At 35.3% G+C, this 25,790-nt stretch overlaps 1 protein-coding gene across 5 annotated transcripts in view; it reads right to left on the reverse strand.

The window, feature by feature from the left end:
- Positions 1–25,790, reverse strand: part of ZNF385D (zinc finger protein 385D) — an 897,042-nt gene that overhangs the window by 114,835 nt on the left and 756,417 nt on the right. For all 5 annotated transcript variants that reach the window (XM_072792941.1, XM_072792942.1, XM_072792945.1 and 2 more), the window contains one exon: positions 92–202. In XM_072792941.1, coding sequence (XP_072649042.1) covers positions 92–202 — 111 coding nt within the window. The remainder of the gene's footprint in view (positions 1–91; positions 203–25,790) is intronic.

The following is a 25,790-nucleotide window of genomic DNA, read 5'->3' on the forward strand; positions in this document are numbered from 1 at the left end:
GTTATTGGAGAAAAATGTTGAAGAAATCTCTTCTGCAAGATTAGAACAGCATAATACATTTTTTTCAGTGAATACTAAATGGTAAACTTACATCGGAATTAAATCTCAACTGGCAAATGTTGCATGATATGATTTGCTTTCTTCGATGAGGAAGAGGAACCCCGAATGTATGATTTATTACAGCTTTCTGAATCGGGTCCATCTGTAATGAGAAAGAAAATACAACAAATAGAAATAAAGCTTGTCAGTTCCATTGGAATGTTGCCTATTTCATTAAAGAGCCAATCTGTACAGCTTGAATCTACTGCTCACATTATAAAAAAACATTTTTATTCTAAGAAACAGCATTTCTACTTTCTTGGAAAATAGACAATAAGCTCAAAGCTCAGTATGATAAGAAAATGATAAATGTACCCATTAGAGTTTGCATGCTAACTGTTTTTCTCATTTACGATCAACAATTGTCTCGGTTTGATAATCCTAAAATATAATTAAAGGTTTATCAAAACTCAAATTATTCCAAATGCCAGCAATCTCAAACAGAAGTATGTATGCCATTGCCCCCAAATGGACTTGTAAATAGACTTGGTCAGATGAGCAGTTCTGAAAATAAATTATGCACCATAATCCAACATTAACCTTATGCTATGTTTGGTATCTCTTCTATGTTAAAATATAGTGTACAAATCCTACTTTCTAAGAATTCGAATGTATGGAGTTATCTATTCATTCAAAAACCATCTCTTGACCATTTAATGTAGACTGCTATCCTATGGACTTAGTATTTGAGGTTCAGAGAGTCTGGATCAGAGCAGTTATCTCTCTCCATCCCATATTCCCAGGATAGGTCAAGCGACACCAAAGACATAATGTCAGCAATCTGGCTCTGATAAGCTTTGTCCTACCATCCACATCAGTGGTTTTCAACTGTTGGAGTCAGATAAAAATTTTGATCTGCTTCTTAATATTAGTGCAACCCCTTTGCTTATCTGTGTCTCCTAAGGTGGTGATAGGGTTCAAAAGTGATAATTTGTGTAATTAGCACAGTCAGTGCTAAGCACATTAAACAATCAATAAATGTTGGCTATTATATTTTCTCTATCACAGCACATATGAGGATCAGAGTTAACTTGAGTCTCATACTCCCATAATCATTGTTGTCACACTACTAATTTCTTACATGGCCAAGAAACATTTAAAAATAAATCAAATGTTACACATATGGCTATGACTTCCACTGAATACCTGCAAACTAGAACTCTCAACTCTCATCAGATAGAAAGTTATTCTGAAAGTCCTCACAATGGGTTCAGATAGCTCAGAAATGATTTGACACATACAAAAAAGCTAAGAATGTATCTGTGAAATGATGTTCTAATAGTCAGTTTCTCTGATACACTGTAGTTCTTAATTATCCTAAGCAAGTCGTTGATAAATTCCACCTCATTTTGTGTATTTCAAATTATCAGAATGAGTTAACTCATAGGTTGTCTTCATAGGTAGGTAGGAGGAAGCTTTTGTCTAGATAGCCACACTTCTATTAGGCTGTCTAGGCACTCCTATGTACAATAAAAATAATAGCACTCAGCATTTATTGTCTTCTATGTGCTAAGCACCAGGCTAGGTGGTTTAAATATTAAATAGTTATGATGATCAAGAAGAACTCACAGGTGTAATCATTTTTATCTTCCATCATTACTTTACATTTTTTTATTTGATGTTAATCCTTTTCCAGATTCTGGAGGAAACTCAGCTATCCCATGATTTTTCCGGTCATTTCCAGGTATTAATAAATTCTAGGATCCCCTTTCTCCTTACTAGTGAATTCTATCATCCTTTTTTTTTTTTTAGCCATATCATACTTTCTTTTTAACCAGTTTTATTTAGGTATAATTTACATATAATAAAATTTAGTAATGTTAGGTGTAGAATTTGATGGGATCTGGCAAGTACATACAGTAGTATTATTACACAGAACATTTCCATTACCTGGGAAAGTTTCCTCTTACCCCTCTCAACACCTGACTCCCACTCCTAAGTCTGAAATCACTAGTCTGCTTTCTGTCCCTTTCTTGAAGTTCATATAAAAGGAATCATATAGCATGTAGGGTTTTTTGTGTGCTGACAGCCTTCAGTCAGAATAATTCTTTTAAGATTCATCCATGCTGTTGCATGTTATCAATAGCTTATTCCTTTTTATTGCTGAGTAGTATTTCTTTGTATGGATATAACAATGTGTTTATCTACTTGTGAGCTGATGAACATGTGAATTGCTTCCAGTAAACTTTATCTTTTCAAGTCTGAACACACAATCTAAAGCTCATTCCTAAATTCAGTTCAGCATCTTAATCCAAACATTAAAAACTAATTTAAAATTCCACTCTCTTTCTTAGCTTAGAACTACTGTCAATGTATGAATAACAGTATGAAAAGTCACAGAGCATAGAATAGGGCTCTTTTCTCTCTCTACATATTTTTCTTTCATGTCCCTTACCCTTACCCCAGCTAATCTTCCAAACCTTCTTCAAAGCCATCTCACCCCACTTACTTAGAGCCCAAAATGGAAAATGTATTTTTCCATTTGCATCTTCCAAATGGAGGCTCTTGAGAAAGCCAACAGCCACACAAATGTGTGAATCTGGGCTACTTCAATAGCCTTCATTCTGCTTCCTAAGATCACTTTTATACTAGTTTAAACGTGCTATCACAATGCTTCTCCAACAATAATCACAGAGAACACTCGGTGATAATTTAATTTGCCTTTTAGCCAACAGCTAAAGAAAAATTAAAAGCAGAAAGAGGTCTCTGACTTAGAGGTAGTTGCTTCATCATATGCTACTGCATCTGTTCAGTGCATAAATGGGGCCCATTTCTATTTGGGGATAAGGTGAATTATGCCTCTAACCTATTTAGAAATACTGAAGACTTCTTATAATGATATTATAAAATAAAAATAAATTGCACAATTATATTAAAGATGCTCTCTGAAAGTGAACAGTACTGAATTTTTATCATATATTAGTGAGCAGCATATTATTTTGGTTTTTCAGTAATACTGGGAAAGCAGTGACCACATTCAATCCAAATTTGTGTAGGAGGTGTTTTGGAACTAGACACTTAATGCAAATGTGGCATATTCTCCAGATTTAATTCTTTTGTTTGAATTGAATGATGTTCTGATCACTGTGACTATAAAATCAAATTTCAAAATGCAAAGTAGTGTATTCTTCTTCAGAGACAATTTTATTTCCCAGTATACTTAAAAAAAACCCACTTAAGTATATTTCGAAGATGGATTTCACAAATTATAGTTACACCAACAGAATTATCTTTATCATTTTAGAAATCTAATACAACAAATGAGTTATTTTGAGTATGAGTTTGAGTAAATGAGTTATTAATGAGTATAAATCATATTCACCTCTCTCATATATACATCTATAAGTAAAGCCATTTACAGCAAAGAATCATGAAAGGTTAAAATCTAAATAATAACCAGTTCTATTGTTAAATAGTTGATTAAATGATACCACATGGTATGTAACTAAAAGTAGCATGCATCTGTTATCAACCATAGGGATACACACACAGCCACTTAGATCATTTTGTCTAAATACACTATTATTTACCATTATAATCAAATATTTTGTTTAAAAAGAAAGTCGCATGTGTTGACTTTTCCTACAATAGGTGTGATCTGTCAAAACAATGACATCTTATTGTGTGTATACACAGTATCATTAGGAGTTTTTCCATAAAATCAGTCTCAAGAGATGCCAATGTGTCGAGGCAAGAAAAGGGGTTTTTAGGTCAAATAAACTGTAGGAAACCCTGATACTACAGCCTAGACATTCATAGTGCACAATAAAATATTAAATTTTCTGGGGTGACCTGCAGCAAAAACAAGTTTTTAATAGGTAATTTCTAAAATAATATAACCAAACATTTGTTTTCTTTGTTTTTAAATTTAACATCCTTGTTCAATGCATAGAGGTTTTTTTATTTTTTTAAGATTTTATTTATTTATTTGACAGAGAGAAAGAGAGCACAAGTAGGTAGAGTGGCAGGCAGAGGCAGAGAAAGAAGCAGGCCTTCTGCTAAGTAGAGAGCCCGATGCCGGGCTTGATCCCAGGACTCTGAGATCATGACCTGAGCTGAAGGCAGATATTAACTAACTGAGCCACCCGGGTACCCCCAATGCATACAGTTTAGAAAATAATGATCCGGGAATATAATCAACATAAAGATATGAATGAAATGTAAAGCTTTCAGTAGTAAATAAAGACACTAAAAATGTAACACAAAGAAATCAGATCCATAAGAGCTTTGACACGTTTCACTTAACTCATGCAGCATGAAATTAAAAACTAAATTAAATGGTAAAATCTACATGATATTTTAATACATATTTATCTAATTTCTAAAGCGGGATATTCTAAATACATTATCCAGCCCCCAAACAAACAAAAAGTGAAGGATGATACACGAACCTATTGATATGCTTACCCGAACTCTAGTCTAAAATTCAATTTCAAACTCAGCCTATGGCCTTATTTAAAGCCAAATGAATATGTTTTTCTTCATTTCAGGCTTAAGGATCTTTGCATTTCTATCTCAGGTCTTGCTTTTTCCCTCACCTCCCCTCTGGGCATTCTGTTAAATTGATTTGTAAATGAGTATACGAGGGACAGCCAGAGCTGAGATTCCCTTCTCTAGGATGAACTGTTTTTTTTTTTTTTTTTTTTTTTTTGAGGATGCGGGGTTAGTCCTGAGTTTACATTTCCTGCTCTAAGAGACTTCCTCTCTTTCTGTTCCTATTATTATTGTGGCTTTCAGTTTTAAAATCAAAGAACAAAACTGAAATGCCAGGAAGCTTAGAAGTTCAGAAATATAAAGGTTGTCTCCTCCAGCTGGTATTTCCATGTAACAATGGCCAGTAACAATAATTCTAAAGGTTACTCAGAGGAATTTGCTGTGTGTTTTTTTTTTTGTTTTGTTTTGTTGATAAGCATCATTTCCATCCTGACAACTTACTGAGAAACTCTCCTTGCCCCTTGCCTACTATCACACTACTACGAAGCAGCAGAGCCAGTTAAGAGGCACAACCACCGCTCTGCTCCCATCTCTCTCAGGTACCACCATCAAGCTTTGTGATGTCCATTGTCCTGGATATTTGTGACTCTGTAGTATTAGGTGACACTGGGTGGATTTACTACATCAACTATGAATTAGCAAAGTTTGAGTTTATATGACTTATATTCACACATTAGAAAACATTAATAAAAAAACCTAATTCTCCCAATCCTGCAACAAATTTATTCACTTGAAACATATGCAATGTTGACCTTTTTCTTTAACTTTCTAAAAGGCTGCATAAATTACATTTAAAGAGTGTATACATCTTAAGTATATCATTAGTTGACTTTTTTAACCTGTGATACTTTAGGGCACCTGGGTGGCTCAGTGCTCAGTGGTTGAGTGTCTGCCTTTGGCTCAGGCTGTCACGCCAGGACCCCCCACATTGGGCTCCCTGCAGGTAGCCTGCTTCTCCCTCTGCCTTGGCTTCTGCCTCTCCCTCTGTCTCTCTGTCTCTCATGAATATATAAATAAAATCTTAAAAAAAAAAAAAAAAAAAAAAACTTGTGGGATGCCTGGGTGGCTCAGCGGTTGAGCGTCTGCTTTTGGCTCAGGGCATGATCCTGGAATCCTGGGATCAAGTGCCACATTAGGCTCTCTGCATGGAGCCTGCTTCTCCCTCTGCCTGTGTCTCTGCCTTGTGCATACTTCCATGTTATCACCATCCCGATAAACATATAGAACATTTTCAGCAATTTAGATGGCTCCCGGAACAGAGCCACAAATTTGGGAGTCCCCAAGCCACCTGCACTTCTGACAAACTGGCTACAAATTTGGGGCTTACCATGACTCCTGCAGGTTTGATATCTTGCTAGAATGATTAACAGGATTCAAAAAAACACTGAATCTGTGGTTACAGTTTTATCATAAAGGCTACAAATCAGGACCAACCAAATGGAGAGTTCCAGAGGGTGAGATCTGTTAGAATCGTGAACATGGAGCTTCCATGTCCCTTCCCCAAGAAATTAGGATGCATGGCCCCTGCAACACCCTCACATCTAAGAAACTTGCCCAAATCTTGCTCTCTGGAATTTTTATTGGGGTCATTACATATGCATGACTGACTGAATCATTGGCAAAGTGAACGAATTCAAACTCTAGCCCCTTTCCCCTTCCTGAAGGTCCCAACTGATATCACCTGCCCAAAGCCTAATCCTCTAATCACATGGTCAGTCCTTCTGGTGACTGGCCTCCATCCTGAGTCATTGCACTTGCATAAACTCAGGTGTGATCCAACATGGGAATGATTCACAAAGCTACTCATCACTCAGGAAATTACAAGATTCTAGAGACTACCTAAAATCTAACATCTGAGGACAAAGATAGCCAAATTCTTTATGCACATCTTTGTATTTTTCATTGCATATTTTTACATAGTTGCAAGCATAATATAGAATATTTTCTCTTTTTTCATTTAAAATACATCTTAAGAATATTTTCATTTAACATCAGCTTTCATCTTTACCAATTAAATGGTGGCATACTAATATTAAATAATTATACCACAATTTACTTAGTTCTCTGTTTTTGGATATTTAGGCTGTCCCAGTTTTAAATACCACTGCAAAGATCATCTGTATGGGTGCAACTTTTATTAAGAACTACAGCCTCTTAGAGCTGGAAAGAATCTGAGTGATCATATCTTGCTTTCTCATTCTATTGACAAGCCCACTGAAGACCAGAAATGTTTCAATCAGTAGTAGAAAATGGACAACAAACCAATTATCCATATCCCAGTTCCAGGTTCTTGCAGCTATAACATATGACAGCAAGTATAATCCTTCCTTTTTCTCCCCACATAGGAAATAACAAATGGTTAAGATGTATGTAGTCTACACTGTTGCTGCTCCTAGTTGCTGGCTGTTTTATTTTACTCTTTCTAAATTCTATCTTTACCTTTACATGGAGTGATAATCATGTTGGGTTATTATGACTAATAAACTATGTAAAGTGTATACAGAGCCCAGCACTGTGTCTGTCACATAGAAAGCACTCAATAAAAGTAAATGCTTCCTCTATTATTATTTTATAGCAATGATAGTAAATATCACAATTCCTTTCCAGAAGCAGAAAACCAAAAAAAGAGTAGAAAGATGCCTTAAAAGGTCCTTGTGATCCACGATCATCCAAGAAAAAATAAATTTAACTATAATAAACTTTATATTTGAAAAAATATGAATTTAATTATTTATTTTTAAATTCTTTTTAAAGAGAGAAAGAGAGAGCAGGTGGGGAGGAACAGGAGATGGAGAGAATCTTAAGCAGGCTCCATGTTGAGCGCAGAGCCAATGTGTGGCTCATTATCACAACCCTGAAGTCATGAGCTGAGCTGAAATCAAGAGACAGATGCTTAACCAATTGAGCCACTCAGGTGTCCCCAAAATAGCTAATTTTAAATAAGCACTTTGACACATGAGGCACTGTTAATAACGCCTACATGTCTCATTAGGTCTTCATAGTATCCCTACAAGGGAGACACTTTTGTTTTTTTCCTTTTAATAAACTTTATTTTTAAAAAATTTTATTTAAATTCAATTGATTAATATGTATTATTGGTTTCAGAGGCAGACGTTAGTGATTCATTAGTCTTCTATAATACCTAGTACTCATTACATCATGTGCCATCCTTAATGTCCATCCCCTGGATATCCCATCTCCTCTCCCCTCCAGGAACCCTCAATTTGTCTAGTTTCCTATGATTAAGAATCTCTTATGGTTTGTCTCCTTCTCTGATTTGTCTTGTATTTTTTCCTCTCTTCCTCTATGATCCTGTTTTGCAGCCTAAAGCAACAGAATACACATTCTTTTCAAGTGTACATAGAACATTCTCCAGAATAGATGACATACTGGGTCACAAATCAAGTTTCAGTGGGTATCAAAAGATTGGGATCATTTCCTGCCTATTTTCAGACCACAAAGCCTTGAAACTCAGGAACATGAGTTCAGTCACATGAGGAAATTTGGAACGAACTCAAATACATGGAGGGTAAAGAGCATCCTACTAAAGAATGAATGGGTCAATGAGGAAACTAAAGAAGAATTTTAAAAATTCAAGGAAACAAATGAAAATGAAAACACAACTGTTCAAAACCTTTGGGATGCAGCAAAGGTGGCCCTAAGAGGCAAGTATATAGCAATACAAGCCTTTCATAAAAACATGAAAGGTCTCAAATATACAACCTAACTTTACACCTAAAGGAGCTAGAGCCTAAAGAAATAAAATGTAAAACCAGCAGAAGAAGATAAATAATAAAGATCAGAGCAGAAATCAATGAAATAGAAACCAAAAGAACAATAGAATTGATCAACTAAACTGATAGTTGGTTCTTTGAAAGAATTAGTAAGATAAACTCCTGGCCAGACTTACCAAAAAGAAAAAAGACGCAAATAAATAAAATCATGAATGAAAGAGGAGAGATCACAACCACACCGAAGAAATACAAACGATTATAAGAACATAGCATGAGCAACTAATTTGACAATCTGAAAGAAATGATTGCATTCCTAGAGATGTATAAACTAATAAAACTGAAATAGGAAGAAACAGAAAATCTGAACAGACCCATAACCAGCAAGGAAATTGAAGCAGTCATCAAAAATCTCCCAACAAACCAGAGTCCAGGGCCGGATGCCTTCCCAGGGTAATTCTACCAGCGATTTAAAAAAGAATTAGTATCTATTCTTCTGAAGCTGTTTCAAAAAACAGAAATGGGAGGAAAACTTCCATACTCTTTCTATGAGACCACCATTATGTTGATCCCAAAACCAGACAAAGATCCCACCAAAAAGGAGAATTACAGACCAAAATCCCTGATGAACATGGGTGCAAAATTCTCACCAAGATACTAGACAATAGGATCCAACAGTACATTAAAAGGATTAGTCACCATGACCAGGTGGGATGTATTCCTGGGCTACAAGGTGGTTCAACTTCAGGAAATCAATCAATGTGATATACCACATTAATAAAAGAAAGGACAAGAACCATCTGATCCTCTCAGTAGATAAAATAGAAAAAGCATTTGACAAAGTACAGCATCCTTTCTTGATTAAAACTCTTCAGAGTAGAAATCTGGGGAACATACCAATCATATCATATCATATCATATCATATCATATCATATTAATAAGCCATATACGAAAATCCCACAGCAAGTAACATTCTCAATGGGGAAAAACTGAGAGCTTTTCCCCTAAGGTCAGGAACATGATAGAGATGTCCACTATCACTACTGCTGTTCAACATAGTACTACTGGAAGTCCTAGCCTCACCAATAAGATAACAAAAAGAAATAAAAGGCATCTGAATTGGCAAAGAAGTCAAACTCTCACTCTTTGCAAATGACATGATACTCTATGTGGAAAAACCAAATGACTCCACCCTCAAATTGTTAGAACTCATACAGGAATTCAGCAAAGTGGCAGGATATAAAATCAATGCACAGAAATCAGATGCATTTCTATACACTAATAATGAGACACAAGAAAGAGGATTTAAGGGGTCAGTCCCACTAACAGTTGCACCCAAAACTATAAGCTACCTAGGAATTAACCTAACTAAACTTTATTTTTTAAAATATTTTATTTATTTGACAGAGAGAGAGAGAAAGAGAGAGAGTGAGAGAGAGAGCATAAGCAGGAGGAGCAGGAGAGAGAGAAGCAGGCTCCCCGCTGGGCATGGAGCTTGATGCAGGGATACATCCCAGGACCCTGGCATCATGACCTGAGCCAAAGGCAGATGCGTAATGGGTTGAACCACCCAGACACCTCTAAATTTAACATTTTTATAGCAGTTAGAAGTTTGCAGCAAAACTGAGTCTAAGATACAACAGTAGATTTTTTTTTATTCCCATTTTACATATGAAATGTTTAGGTACAAAGACATGAAGCTAATTGGGTTAGGTTTTCACATTAGGCAGTTCTAGAGCTCTAGTTTGAATTCAGGTAGTCTAACACTGTCATTTTCACAGCTTAAAAACACTGCCATTTTTTTCTTTCATCAGCAAAAGAAAAAAATAAATATCTTCATACACATACATACACAAAAGGGGGCAGGGAGAAGACAATGTCTGCAACATCTAATCAAAGATTATGTACTCTGGCAACATAGAGGAGCTCTAGAAATCACTATGATTTCTACAAGATAACGTATCAAAGCCAAAATGTTCAAGGCATAGTAAAAGGCAATTTGTAGAAGAAAATATCTTAATGGTCAATAAAAAATAAAATGTATTGGCTATTCTGAAAGTAAAGCTTAAAATAACAAGGAGACAGTTGGCAAAAATTGACATTTTGTATTGACAAGGATTTGGGAAAAGTGCAGAAAAAATTTGGCATCACCTAGGAAAACTGAAAATGAACTGAACATAAGATCTATACACTTGGGATGCCTGGGTGGCTCGGCAGTTGAGAGTCTGCTTTCGGCTCAGGGCATGATCCCAGGGTCCAGGATCAAGTCCTGCATCAGGCTCCTTGCAGGGAACCTGCTTCTCCCTCTGCCTGTGTCTCTGCCATTCTCTCTCTCTGTGTGTCTCTCATGAATAAATAAATAAAATCTTAGGAAAAAAAAAAGATCTAAACATTCACCCTCTAGAGAAGCTTATTGCCAAGATAAACTCACAATGAAGTTCCCTGAAGTTTTGTTTTTATCAGTAAAAACTAAAACAACCTAAAGAGCCAATGGTAAATAGTCAAAGAGCTATAAAATGGAATACTACACAGAGGTTAAAAGGAATTAATAAAATATTTCTTTATTGGCAATAGATAAAATGCATCAGAATATCTATAATATGATATCAGATACTAAGAAAAAAATCACACATTCATAGTCAATAGATAAAGTAAGAAGGAATGATTAGGAAATCACCATGTTATACCTTCTAAAAAAGTAATGTGTCTGCAAAATGGCCATCAATTACAGCTATTGAACAAAAAGAGACAACCAGACAGCAGGTGTCTCTTGAAGAAGTACCAAACCACCTGTGAGGAAGTCATACTCGAAATAACAAACTTGCATCTGGTCAAGCCTCTAGATGTAATTACCCATTCTTAGGAAATACAGGACAAAACAAAGTGGTAAAAGTCTTTACATGGATAGAGAAAGGGGAATCCTTGTGCACTGTTGGTGAGGATGTAAATTAGTGCAGCTACTATGGAAAACAGTATGGAGGTTCCTCAAAAAAATAAAAAAATAGAAATACCATAGATTCAATAATCCCACTATTGGCTATTTATCTAAAGAAAATGAAAACAATAATTTGAAAAGATATATGCACCCCTATGTTTATTGTAGCATTATTTATAATAGCCAATGTATGGAAGCAACTTAAGTGTTTATCAATAGACAAATGGATAAGGAGGATGTGGTATGTATATGCATTCAGACATACACACACACACACACACACACACACATATATGCATATACACACATAATGGAATATTACTTGGCCATTAAAAAAGCAATGAAATTTTGCCATTTGCAACAATACTAATGGACTTAGAGGGTGTTATGTTAAGAAAAGTAATCCAGACAGAAAAGACAAATACCATATGGTTTCACTTATATATGAAATCTAAAAAACAAAACAAATGCACAAACAAACAGAAACAGATTAATAAATACAGAGAACAAAGTGGTGGTTGCCAGAGGGAGGGAAGTGGGGCCAGGCAATTAATAAGTGAAGGGTATTAAGAGGTACACACTTCCAGTTATAAAATAAATAAGTCATGAGGATGAAAAGTACAGCATAGGGAAGACTGTAATAATGCTATACGATGACAGATGGTGACCACACCTCTGGTGCTCAGTGTGGTATAATGCACATAATTGTTGAATCACTGTATTGTGCACCTGAAACTGATGTAATAATATGTGTCAACTATACTTCAATTAAAAACAAGTCTCCAGGGGATCCCTGGGTGGCTCAGTGGCATAGCCTGCCTTTGGCCCAGGGCACGATCCTGGAGCCCCCAGATCGAGTCCCACGTCGGGCTCCCTGCATGGAGCCTACCTCTCCCTCTGCCTGTGTCTCTGCCTCTCTCTCTCTATGTCTATCATAAATAAATAAAATATTAAAAACAAAACAAAACAAAACAAAAACAAGTCTCCACATTAATAAAATCAATAAATTCCAATAGGAATTTATGTCAGGCTTTTTAAAACAAATCAGTAGCTAGAATATAATAGGAATAAGATCTATAACTTTAAAGATAATTAAGAGACATAGCAGTCAATTCCAAACAATGGGTCTTACATGGATCTTGATTCTAACAAACTGTATAATAAATATTAGAAGATAGTCAGGGGGAAGTAAAATCGGGTACTTATAATAAGGAATTATTTTTTATTTTCAGTTGTGATAATTGTAGTGTAGCTATGTGTTTAAAAAGTCATTATCATTTAGAAATATTCAGTAAAATATATACTGAGGAAATGATATTATGGGTCTGATTTACTTCAAAATAATTGAGAATATTTGAGGGATGGGTGGGGATATTAATGAAACTTGGTCCTTAGTTGAAAACTACTGAAGGTAAATGCTGACTATGTGAATTTTCATTATATTATTCTATTTTTATACATGCTTGAAATACTCCATAAGACAAAATTAACAATAATCATAGCACACGCATGTATACAATCTGTAACTGATTTATGGATGCATACATACGTATTTAAGTGTGAACCACAGATGAAGGAAGGGAGCATACCAAACTCACAACAGTTGTCTTTTGGGGATCTCAGAATGTGACTGGGACAGTGGCTACAGAGCACTAGAGCTACATTCAGAACATTTCTTCTTAGTATGGAACTAGCAGCAAAAGCAACAAAATATTAACAGATGTAAAATTATAGGTGACTATAGGTTTTCTTATAATATTTATCATAATTTTTATTTCTTGTAAAAGATCAAAAAGTAAAATATCACATGTGAATCCCTCAGTAGACCATACCCAAGTGAAAATAAGTTGAGGGATAATGTCTTTACCCTTCTTTCTTTGAAATTTGGGCCAGTAGGGAATTTAACAGGAATACCAATCACCCAAGATCAAGACACAGTTCTGAGTGGGGTATATGAGGGTGCTGAATGCAGATACACATTAAGTCTCATAGTTTCTTTCTTTTTCAAATAGCAAAGGACAAACATGAGTTCATTTAACAAACTCATTCAACTAGAAGTACACTTATTCCCATCAATCTCATTAATCAGGTCATGCCCAAATCTGTTTATTTAAATCAAGTAGGAAATATAACACATAGGGGCAGCATGGGTAGCTCAGTGGTTTAGTGCTGCCTTTGGCCCAGGGCGTGATCCTAAAGACCTGGGATCAAGTCCCACGTTGGGCTCCCTGTATGGAGCCTGCTTCTCCCTCTGCCTGTGTCTCTGCCTCTCTCTCTCTCTCTATCTCTCTCTATCTCTCTGTGTCTCTCATGAATAAATAAATAAAATCTTTAAAAAAAGAAATATAACACATATAAAGTCACATAGGCACATTAAAGGCATAGCCATTTTTCAAAGCATCAACCTTTAATTCTTTCGTACATTCTACTTTTTCTGCCTTGAAAACTCTTTCCCCACTTGTTCTAGTTTATTTTCTCTTGGCTAACACCTACTCAATTTTCAGAACTCTAATTTTCAGGATACTTAGCTGGTACCTCCTTCAAATGGGCTAAGTTCTGGGGGATCCCTGGGTGGCACAGCGGTTTGGCGCCTGCCTTTGGCCCAGGGCGCGATCCTGGAGACCCGAGATCGAGTCCCACGTCGGGCTCCCGGTGCATGGAGCCTGCTTCTCCCTCTGCCTGTGTCTCTGCCTCTCTCTCTCTCTCTGTGTGTGACTATCATAAATAAATAAAAAATTTAAAAAAAAAAACAAAAAAAAACAAATGGGCTAAGTTCTCCCACTTATCCAGCATAACACTCTATGGCACCATCAACGATATCCCTTGACTTGTTTGTCTCTCCCAACAGATAACAAGTCAAGGTAGGGCTGGGTCCCCTTGTTCTTTGTCTCAGCAATTAGTAGAATGGCTCCCATTATCATAGGCTTAACACATGCCTTTTGAGTTGGTAAACTGAATGATATTGAACCCAATATAAAAACACAATACCGGTCTTGGAATGGTACTAACAAAAGGAGTGAGAAAACATGGATTCACAAAGAAACTTTAGGCATAGGAGGTGAAGTGAGCTTATTAGAGACAAAGTTACATGAGAAATGACTCCGTGATACAATATAGGATGTAGGATATAGACTCTGGGAGTAAAATCTAGAACTCTAAGCTACCAAGCAGAATTCACATATAACCTATCACCATTTAAGCAATAGGGTCATTGTTGATAGTTTCTTTCAACTACCCGTTAGGTGTTAACTTGAGATCATTTTTCCACCAGGCATTCTCCTAGACAAAGGCTAACAGCCATACTGGCCCCTTGATCAGTTAAGGAGAAGATTATTTTGTTCAGAAAACCAGTCCTTGACCGTAAGTGAGCGAAGACATGTCCAAATGTCCGAGATTTCATTGTCAGTAGTTCTCTGCCATGGTTACTTTTCATAATGTTCTGTAAGTAGGCTAATACAATGAAATGTAGAAAGCTAAAAGTAAAGAATGGATTAGCTTGAGGGGATCTTAAGACATTATTTTTCTTAGAATCATTGATATGAACATGCAAATTGCATTTAACCAATGTATCATGGCCCTGTCATGGAATGCCCACAGATGGACATGCATTTTGAGATTTGGAAGGGCAAATATGAAGTTGTTACCAACACAATTAATTAGTCATGGAAGTCAGTTCTGGTTACAATGTTTGAAATTATCTCTTTGGTATTTTCACTGGGTAGGGCCTAAGTTTCACACATGTTTATATGCCCTGTGGTTCTCATTCCTTTCTCTGGAACTCCGAATATATTTAAAACCTATCGAAACTTCTCAGTTTATAAATGAGAAAAGCTATACCCTGAAGTGGAGGAAGGAGTCTGAGAAAAAAAGGAAGGGAAGGTGATTTCATTCCATTCATAGGCTTCCTTTTTTTGCAACATGATTTTTTTTTTTTTCTAACCAAAAGAGTATTAAATTTCTTTGAAAAGAATGAATGTTGGGCAGCCCGGGTGGCTCAGTGGTTTAGCGCCGCCTTCAGCCCAGGGCTTGATCCTGGAGACCCAGCATCGAGTCCCATGTCTGGCTCCCTGCATGGAGCCTGCTTTTTCCTCTGCCTGTATCTCTGCCTCTCTCTCTCTCTCTCTCTCTCTGTCTCTCATGAATAAATAAGTAGAATCTTAAAAAAAAAAAAAAAAAAGAATGATTGTTGCCTGCTCATACTAATAATTCCCCATTGAGAAGATTCCAGTGTTTAATTTGGACGCTTTAGAAATTTTGTTATCAGCATTACAAGGACTTAATTTAACTCAAATGTTTTGATCAGACTTCCTGCTTCTGCAAAATCTCCTCCAAAGACAATGAATGCCTAGGGTGCTTGCTGGTGCAAGAAGTCAGGTTTCTCAATACTCTTCAGGATTGGGTCTGAATAAGATCTAAAATAATTAAACCCAGGGACTCCAGAGTTGGTATTCCATTTACATGGAATGCCCCAGAGAGCCTAGCACTATTGATTGAACAAGAAAATAAATTCTAGAAATCCATTCTATTACCAGCTGTACCAGAAGTCCACAAACACAACTGGTTCCTGCAGTCATTCAAATATGGGCCAGGTGTTGAAATCTGCTGTACTCTGAGATGAAAAGGCAGGGACAAACACATTGTTGTACATAAATTACAAATGGCTAAATTGAAGGATTTCTCTTATTCTGAAAGTATGTCCTTCCTACTTTTCTGTTGAACTCCTTGCTTTTACAAAATCATGAATTTAGTTAGTTCATTAGGTAGTTCTGGCTTGAAAAAATCAAAATGAGGAAGTCCTATGTTAACTGGTCTTTTAATATTTTCTTTTTAATATTTTAACAGTGTATTAGTTTCCTAGGGTTTCTATAACAAAATACTACAAACTTGGTGGATTAAAACAACAGAAATTCATGATATCATGCTTCTGGGAGCTAGAATCGCAAATTGAGGTCTTGGCAAAGCCATTCTTCCTCTGAAGTCCGTAAGGAGACTTTCCTGCCTATTCCTGGTTTCTGTTTTTTTCCTAGCCATGTCTGGCAACCTTTGGCTTATAGATGCCAAGGATTGCTATAATCCTCCTCCTTCATGTTGCATTCTTCCTTTGTGAGCCTGTGTCCAAATTTCTCTTTTATAAAGATACCAATTATATTGGATTTTGGACCACTCTACTGAATTCGCTGTCACCTGATTATCTCTGCAAAGAGCCTATTTTCAAAGAAGGTCACATTGTGATGTACTGGGGGTGCAGGCTTCAACATATTTTTCTGAGAGGACGCAATTCAACCCATAACAAATGTATTGGGCAACGTGAAAATCTGGAAATCACTGTAAAATTTTACTAAAGCACGAATTCTAGGATTTCTCGGTTAAAGGAAAAATAAACAATTATAATCAGTTTCTTTGTCTCAGTGGCTAAAAGGGAAAATCTGAACAAACTGTGGATCACTGAGACCATTACTGCCTAACAGCTTATTAACTTGATCACTTTAATCCTCAAAGAGTTTTGCAATCCACAATGATCTGGGAAGAAGAAATAAACTTAAAGTTTTGAAAGATACATAGAGATGAGGAGAACGGAATTGAAAGAGGTAGTGTTGATCTTTACTAGCCAGCCGGCAAATAATTTAGATGAGGCATTTTTAAAATGTTCAAGATTAAAGTAATGAAGTATACAGAAAGATTAAACAGTGGTACATTGGTAATGATCTAGGTAAGTAAATATCCTGATTTTAATTATTTGGTTAAATTACAAATGATATATATTTGTGGCTACATGTTTTGCATTGTATTTTTTTCTTGCTCCTTTGTTTACTTCTTTGCTTAAATAACATTGAATGCTTTGAGAAAGTACAATAATGTTTGGGCTCTTTTTATATAAATTCCATCTCTGTAGGTAATCTATGTGGTCTGTCCTAGTATGAAAGTACCAAGATATTACCCACGTTAAAATTGAACATGTGAGAATATCCTTGCTTGGTTTTGTTTTGTTAAAACATAAATATACATATATGTCTGTGCACATGTATGCTTGTAGGTGTGTATACACATGCATGCATATTATTTATGTATTAATTTATGTACCAGTATTTATCTACCAACTCCCTATGCGAAGTCTCTCACTGCTTGGAATTTCTCATGACTCCATTTCCTTTGTTCTGTTTTTGGCTGGACTTGATCATTTCTTGAAATATTCTACTTCTCCCTGCACTGAAGTATTCATCCACTAATTTACATACACTTCCTTCCCTCTTCTCCATGGGTTGCCTATGTACCTGTTTATCTTAGCCAGTAATATGGAATTCAAGCCACAAAGGGCATTTTGTATTGTCAAACACTGCTTTCCACAAACTAGCACAGACCTGTCTCTGGATTCATTTCTATTTCTCCTTGCCTCTGATATTTTGTTCCACTAATGCAGATCTATTGGCAATATCTTGCATAATCCAACTGTGGTTTATTATCTCCTCATCTTTTGTAAGGCACTTTTCCTTTATTACTTATTTCTTACATGTATAATTCCTGTCTGTTGCTCTAAATGTCATCTTTCTGAAGAGGATCTCTTTTGGTCTCTTACAATGAAGGGCTCCTCCCAGTACTCACAATACCCTATACACTCTAACATCATATCACCGACTACCACTCAAATATTCTGCTTTTAGTTTTCCCCTCCTCAAATTGCAAAAGATGTAGTGTTATTAATCCTTGAAAAAAGGTGTCTAAGCATAAAAATGCTCAAAAAAGGTTTACTGTCAAAGTAATTAGATATGTAAAAGTAGCCATTCTAGTCAACTGTCAATCACTTTAAATAGAAAAAAGTGTCCCAAGGTATTATTCTTGACTAAAGTCACACTATTCAATTTTACAGAAAAGTTGCATTGTTCTCTGAGGCTAATTGTGTTTGGAGCTTTGATGTAAATATTCAAAAATAAGCTGCATGTTTAGAATGTAAAAATAACAATATGCCTCTTAAAATGCTTGCCATATATTTAAGGTATCCAACACAGGGTCCTAATACAAGCCAAGTTCATTCTGTGTTTAAAAGGATCCATATGGTGGGTGGCTAAGTACTAGTCAAAACCTCAGTAATAGAATCAACTTCCGGTGATTAAAATGTTATCTTCCCATGTATCCCAGGAAACCAATGTCCTTTGTCCACTAACAAATAATTTTTAGTGAAATAATGTGGTATTATCCTCATTTTACAGAAATGGAAACTGAGGAATAGTCAGAATAAATGATCTACCACAGTAACCTTTATATTATCAGGCAGCTCCAAGATTGAAATCCAGTTTTATTGAAATTTAGTGTTCTTCCTATAAATTGCATGGACTCTCAAACGTGTAATAGTGCAACAAACTTCTGGACTCAATTTAAAAACTGGATCTGAATTTGGGGTTCTTGGGCATTGGCAAAGGACAGGAACAAATACACATTAAAGAAAAAGGAACTGAGGAAGAAAATGACACCAGAACAAAGGCTATCATAAAGCATTTCTAACAACTGATTTACTTTTATTATAAGCTGCTTTTAATCCCCAAAGTGTTGCTAAAGCACTGATTCACTTCTTTTTAGATCTTGCTCTATGTCTGTTTTTCACTTACAATCTTTTTAAGGATTTAAATTAAAGAAACTAAGGTAAAGGTGAACTAGTTAGAAGTTTGAATCAGATATTATGAAGGCCAAGTGGTGAGCAGAATGTTCTCAATTGTAAAGATTAAGGAAGGATGAAAATGAGGCTATCTTGTACCCCCAGAAATCCTCAAGATCAAACCCACCTGAACCTAGAGTAAAGGTAATCAATCCTAAGGATTTCTCTTAACCATGAAGGTACTGCTACATTTTGTTTGTTTTAAATAATTTTGGGGTCTACCATTTGGAAACGTGTATAAACTTTTGAAAAACCCCAAATACAGTGCTGTCGGACTATTGGTAGCTTTCTGGATAAACCACAGCAAAAATGTATAAACTAAAATACAAATTGTAACCACTTAAACCACGGGTTTGCAAATCTCAGATGGATTCCCAGGAGCAAGCAAGTGGAGAACCATGGATTTAAGAGGTTATTTGTTAGTTGGAACACTACCTAGTGTATTTTGTATTTCCCATGCACTTCCAGGTTTCTTCATAGGGACTCACAATATTTTTGCTATATGATTCTTTTCTATTTTTGTTTATTTTGACCAAATACTACATACATGGCAACAAACCAAATAGTGCAAAAGAGCTTCAGAGGAAAAGTAAGTTGACATCATAGCTTTAATAACACACTAACATATTCATATCTCTAGATATTCATAAAGATGAGAATTTGACATTTATACACTATCATACTTTTTTTTAAAAGATTGATTGATTTTAGAGAGGGAGAGGGAAAGAGCAGGAGGGGCAGAGGGAAAAGGAGATAAGACTCCCCACTAAACAGGGAGCCCCAAAATGTGGGGTTTGATTCCAGGACCCTGAGAACATGACCTGAGCCAAAATCAAGAATCAAATACTTAACCAACTGAGCCACCCAGGAGCTCCTCATACTTTTAAATTTTTCTTTCCATATTCCTTTACAGAAACTTTCAAAGTCCTATTAATTTGAATATTCTATTATTTTATAATTATACATAATATGTCTCCATATTTACATTTGGTTTTGTTAACTTGAGTCAGGATCTCAAATTCCCTGCTTGAAGTTACTTGTTTTCTTACATCTTTTCTACAATTGCCAATTTCCAAATTCTCTCAACTATAGTTACCCTTTAAAATGCTCAAAATTATTTCTATCTGAAATATTTTGTTCTCTAACTATAGCTCATTCTTCTAGGCTTTGTCCAAAGGTAACTCTAAAATTTAAAAGCTAATAAACAAACATTATCATTTTTTTTGCTTTATCAATATTTTTTTTTTCCTGCTGATGAGGTAATGTCATAGGACTAGATTTCTTTTCTAAGTTCCAAAGCTATAAATCTTGGCCTGTTCAAAAGAGTGGATTTTAAGAAACAAAACAAACTGGCAAAGGGGGGTGGAATGAGAGAAGCAAACCAAGAAACACATTCTTAACCATAGAGAAGAAACTAATAAATTCCAGAGGAAGGTGGGGGGGGGGGGCATGGGGAAATGGGGGATGGGGATGACAGAGGGCACCTGGGATGAGTTCTAGGCATTAAATCCAAGGGTTGAATCACTATCTTGTACACCTGAAACTAATATTATGCTGTGTTAACAGGAATTCAAGTAAAACTTTAAAATAACAATTGTTAGTATTGATGACACTGGTGCACACAAGAGATAAAAAGAGTAAATTGAAAATCCAAATAAAGTGTATTTAGAACCACAAAAAAAAAAAAGAGAGAGTATCTTAGCTTAGAGCAAAGCAGCCATCAATTGTTTGAAATTTTGTCCTATTTTCAACTAATACATATATAAGCCATACTTTTTCATTGTTTCTTCTATGCCTTTTTCTATAAATGTGTTTTTATCATAATTTAAAATGAATTTTCTTCTTTTCAGTCAGAACCCATGTTTTTAGCCCTACCGTCTCATGCTGATTTGTTCACTTATCATTATACCTTATACAAACCCTAATTCCAGACCTTCTTCAAGGTCTGACTTTATACATTTCTCCACTTTATTTTTCTGTGTGCATCCATCTGCTTCCAGAAATATTTAAACCTTCATCTTTTGAGGTTTGGGGGAGGCCCAAACACTTTAGTTCTTTTGCAGCTATGTCTCCTTTTTGTATTTCTTCAGATTTACTTCAAAAATCTTAGGAGAAAAGGAAATCTATTTTATGATCTTTATCCCATTTTTTAAAATTTTTTTTCCATTTTAAAATAAAGGTAGAAGTTATTTCTAAATGTGTTTTATTTTTATTTTTTAAAAATATTTTTATTTATTTACTCATGAGAGACACAGAGAGAGAGGCAGAGACATAGAGAGACAAGCAGGCTCCCTTTGGGGAGCCTGATGTGGGACTCAATCCCAGCCCCCCGGGATCATGATCTGAGCCAAAGGTAGATGCTTAACCATTGAGCGACCCAGGCACCCTAAATGTATTTTAAATAAAAAATCTGTAGAGAGGTAACCTTGACTCCTAAAAATGTACATTAGTCCAATATACCTGATATCTGCTATTAATAAATTATAGTTGTAGGTAAGGGATTACCATTGCTCATATTTGATTAGAAAAAACTACTCCATCTAAATAATTCTTCTAAACAACATTTTAACATCAAGAACATGATTTAAGATCATGTCACTTCCTCTGAAATCTTCTGGGAACTCTTTGTGAAAGTTGCTTTCCTCCACTTCTTAGAATAAATAATTCCTTCAATCATGAAAATAATACATGACAGCTAAAAACTACATTTTCCTCCTTCCTTGGTTACTGAATATACTTTGTATTTTAAGTGAATTTCTAAACCAAGTCTCCAGATCTTTCTTGATAACGATTTACATTAAAAAAAAAATCTTGGCTAAAGAAAAGCAAACATAAAAAAAATCACAATGAAGAAAATGTTCTAGTACTAAAGACTTCTGCTAATTACAATCTGGCTGCCTGAGTACCTCTGGGATGGCGATGTTAAGTCTTAAGAAAAGCACATCACAGATCAAGTGTCAGGCTGCTAAGCTGAATTTCAAGCAATTCCAAAGCATTAAACAGGAAAAGCTCATGCACTGTAAGACACAGTTTGGCAAGAGTTTCTGTAACCATTTGCACTTTTTGATATAAATCTACACATGAATAAAATAAAGATGACATAGGGCTCAAAAATGTGGTGAAGGTTAACAGCTGAACGTTGGAACATGGCGAGATGAAATTGGTTTAACAAGGTATCCTAGAATACAACTTCTGTGACAGGTAGACTTGGGTTTACATTCAGAAATGAGTTCCTCTGAATTTTTTTGACAAGAAAGGAATACTGGAAGGATTAAATGAGATAATATATGGGAAGTACTCAAAACATAGCCAGGCAGGTCATAGATCCATAGTGGTACTGTGGTTTTCAGACATCATCCTCTTCCAGATATTGAGGGCCAAATGAGTGGAAGAAATAGTAATTTCTATGCTGTTTTTTAAGGGCTTAAATATAGAATCATTAAAAAATATTCTGTACTGATGGTTGATTGAGAAACTGGTTAGTACAATAATAAAGGGAAAGCAACAAATTGAAGACCAACTGGGAGAGTTGATCAGTTTGATTAGGTTTTAGGAAGAAACTAAACACATTGAGCAAACATAGAGGCTTTACAAGAGGGATGGTAGCTGACCAGTGCTGGTGAGACAGAGGGATGTCTGCAAATAGATCAAGGTGTTTTCTAGATATCTGCAGACTTTTTATGCAAGAAAGGATATGTAATTTCACCATTGGGGCAGGTACAATAATGTAAAACAAATGGTTTTGGTCTCCAGAAAGAAATCTTAGAATAATAAAAGTGAGAAAAACATATAAATGCACTGTAGTTCAAATTAGCAAGTACTGAAATAAAGATATGAGGAAAATGCCATGGGAACAGAAGAGAGGAGGCAGTTACTCAGTTTGGGGGTGTCCTGGAAGATGCCAAATGAATGACCATATTTGGGCTGAATGATTAAGTATTATTTAGATAGCAAAGGAGAAATGGCAATTAGAAACCACCCATGTGAAGGCATAGAAGACTGTGATATTGTCAATAAACATTTAAAATGTAGGTATAAATGGAGCACAGTGTGAGTAGGAGAGATGAAACTACAAGGTCAGTTGGGGCCTGTACATAATTGGGTGCTACACTGATGAATTTGGTCTTCAAATCATTTGATCAATGTTAAGCTGTAAGAAAACATGCAGCTCAAAAGTTTACGTAATGTTATTTGTATTTTTAGAAAAATAATTTAGACAAGAACTTGAAGGGAGAAAATCAATCTGAAGTCAGGAAGACAAATCAGGAGGCTGTTGCACTAATCCAGCAGAAAACACAGGTCATAAATCAGCCAGTAGCAATTGGAAGATTGAGGAAGAGATTGGGTAGATTTTTAAGAGATGGGCTTTAAGTCAGCATTATCTATTTGAAGTAAGTCCTAAGAATGACTGATTCTTCTCATTTGAGTAGGAGAATAGATAGTGACATTAACCATCACATGAATAAAGGAAGAAGGGCAAATTTCAGAAAGGTGTATCCGTAGGTGTACGTGTGGGTACAAAACTTAGAGTTCATTATTGGGAACATATTAAATTTTATGCGTTAACAGCAGGTTTTATTGAGATATGTCATAAATATATAGGAAATTAGAAATAAGTCTCAGGAGTTTAAGTGTACTTAGTGTTGAAGTTACAAATTTAATAATTCTTGGTATAACTGAAGAGTAGGAGTGGATGATATACTATAGACTTTGGAGTGAGACTACATGAGATGGGACTACAAAGAGACTTCTGGGGGAGTGCTGGAAGAGAAATAGGGAAGAATGGAACAATAGTGTCTAAGGGGCAGGGGTCTAGAAGGAAGGAATTACCATACAGGCCCATTTCTGTGTCATTTTCGAAGACTTCACTAAGAGTAGATTCTGTTATCTCCTTTGGATGCCCACATTTCATGTCCAAAAGTTTACAGATCCTGTAATCTACACAGCAGGCACTGGGACTGAACTCTGTGATACAAACACAAGATTAAGTTCCTGGTCTTGATAAATGTGTCATCCAGGGTGGGGGTGTAAGGGCAGGCAGGGGAAACTAACATATATGGAGATAATTGCAACACAAGATAATATTATGATAATTGCTGTAAAACAGGGTCATAGAAACACAGGGGGGACACTAATGAATTTTGTCAGGGATGGGTCACAGAAGGCTTCATAGTGGAAGAAAAGTTGCAAGTTAAGAGCAAAGTATTTTTTCCTTTAAGCTTTCTCAGTTTTAATTAGGTTTTTCTTTTTAGATTCTCATCTCTTAGCTAAATGGAAACTTTCTGATGAATTAGAATTACTAGCTTCTTTCAAAATTTTACTTCATTCAAAAATCCATGTTACTTTATGATTTAATTATTAGAATGTATAGTGTCAATGTTTAGTTAAAGATAAGGACATCATAATTGAAGAATATATGGATAAGTTAACTGTGTCTGCAAGAATAAAAAGAATTTATCAAACTATGTATAACCTTATAGAGATAATTTTTAAAATATATTGAAAGACATTAAAGAAGAACCTAATAAATGAGAGATACATCATATTTATGGACAGAAAAATAATTAAAATATCTCTTTGTTCTCTCCAAATCAAACTATAGTCAATGCACTGTGAATCAAATAGCTGTGAGGTTTTTCATGGGACTTGACAGAATAATTCTAAAACTGACCTTGGTGAAGAAATTATCCAGAATAAACAAACTGTCCTTAAAGAATGAGCGCATGGAGAGGCATGTCCTATCATACAAAAACTTTATTATAAAGGCATAGATTAAGACAATGACATTCAGCCATGAAAAAGAAATAATAGGCCAATGAATAGGCTTGAAGTCCATGAAGAGATAAATTTTTAAAATATAATATGTTGATTTATCCACTCATTTAATATGTATTACTGAATGCTGATTATGTGCGAGGCATTTCTAGGTGCTGTAAACAAAACAGTAAACAAAATGGACAAAAATCTTTCTCTTCATTGTATTTATGTTATGGTGGGGAGATACACAATAAAATAACAATAGCATAAATTCAAACAGTCATAAGAGTGATGGAGAAAAAGCAGACAGGAGAGACAGAATAAGTTTGGGGGAAGTGTTGAACGTTCAATATAAATGAATGTGATCTCATTGAAAAGTGACTTTAGAGGAAAAGCCTAAAGAAGGTGAGGGAGGAAATCTTTCAATGAGAGGGCAAAGTCAGTGCAAAGATCCTGAAATGAGATGCTACCTGAACCAGATATGTCATTGTCATGTGCTGGAAAAACAATCAACAAATCAGTGAGTTGGGACATTTGTTTATCCTTATGGAAAAAATAAAAATTGAATTCATATCGCTTATAATACATAAAAACTAATTCCCAGTAGATTATAGACTTAAGTGTGAAAGACAAATCTTTACCTTTTTAGAAGACAAGGGAAAAAGAAAAAATAAAGAAGATGAGAATATTTCAATGGTAGAATTTTTTTTTTACTTAAGATAAAAAATGTTGAAACAATTTTGAAACTAAGAACATTTGTTCATTAAAAGTCACTTGTAAATACAGCAAAATGACAAGTCATAAATCTTATAAAGGATTAATATCCTTGACATATAAAGAACTTAAGCAATTCAATAAAAAAATTCCTAATCTAATAGAACATGGACATTTCACAGAAAGGAAAACTAAGTAGCCAATAAACATGTGAAGAATTGGTCAACCCTGTTAGTAGACAGGGTAATTTTTGAATACACAAAAGTACTTTTGGATTGTATTTTTCATCCAACAAATTGACATAATTTTTTTAATATGTACAACAGCACCAATCTTTAATACAGACATGGAATGAAAAGAGCTCCTACGCACTCTTATGGAAGTAAAAACTTTTTGGTAACTTCTACTAAA

The sequence above is a fragment of the Canis lupus genome, chromosome 22 (assembly GCF_048164855.1).
Source record: "Canis lupus baileyi chromosome 22, mCanLup2.hap1, whole genome shotgun sequence".
Classification (NCBI taxonomy): Eukaryota; Metazoa; Chordata; class Mammalia; order Carnivora; family Canidae; genus Canis; species Canis lupus.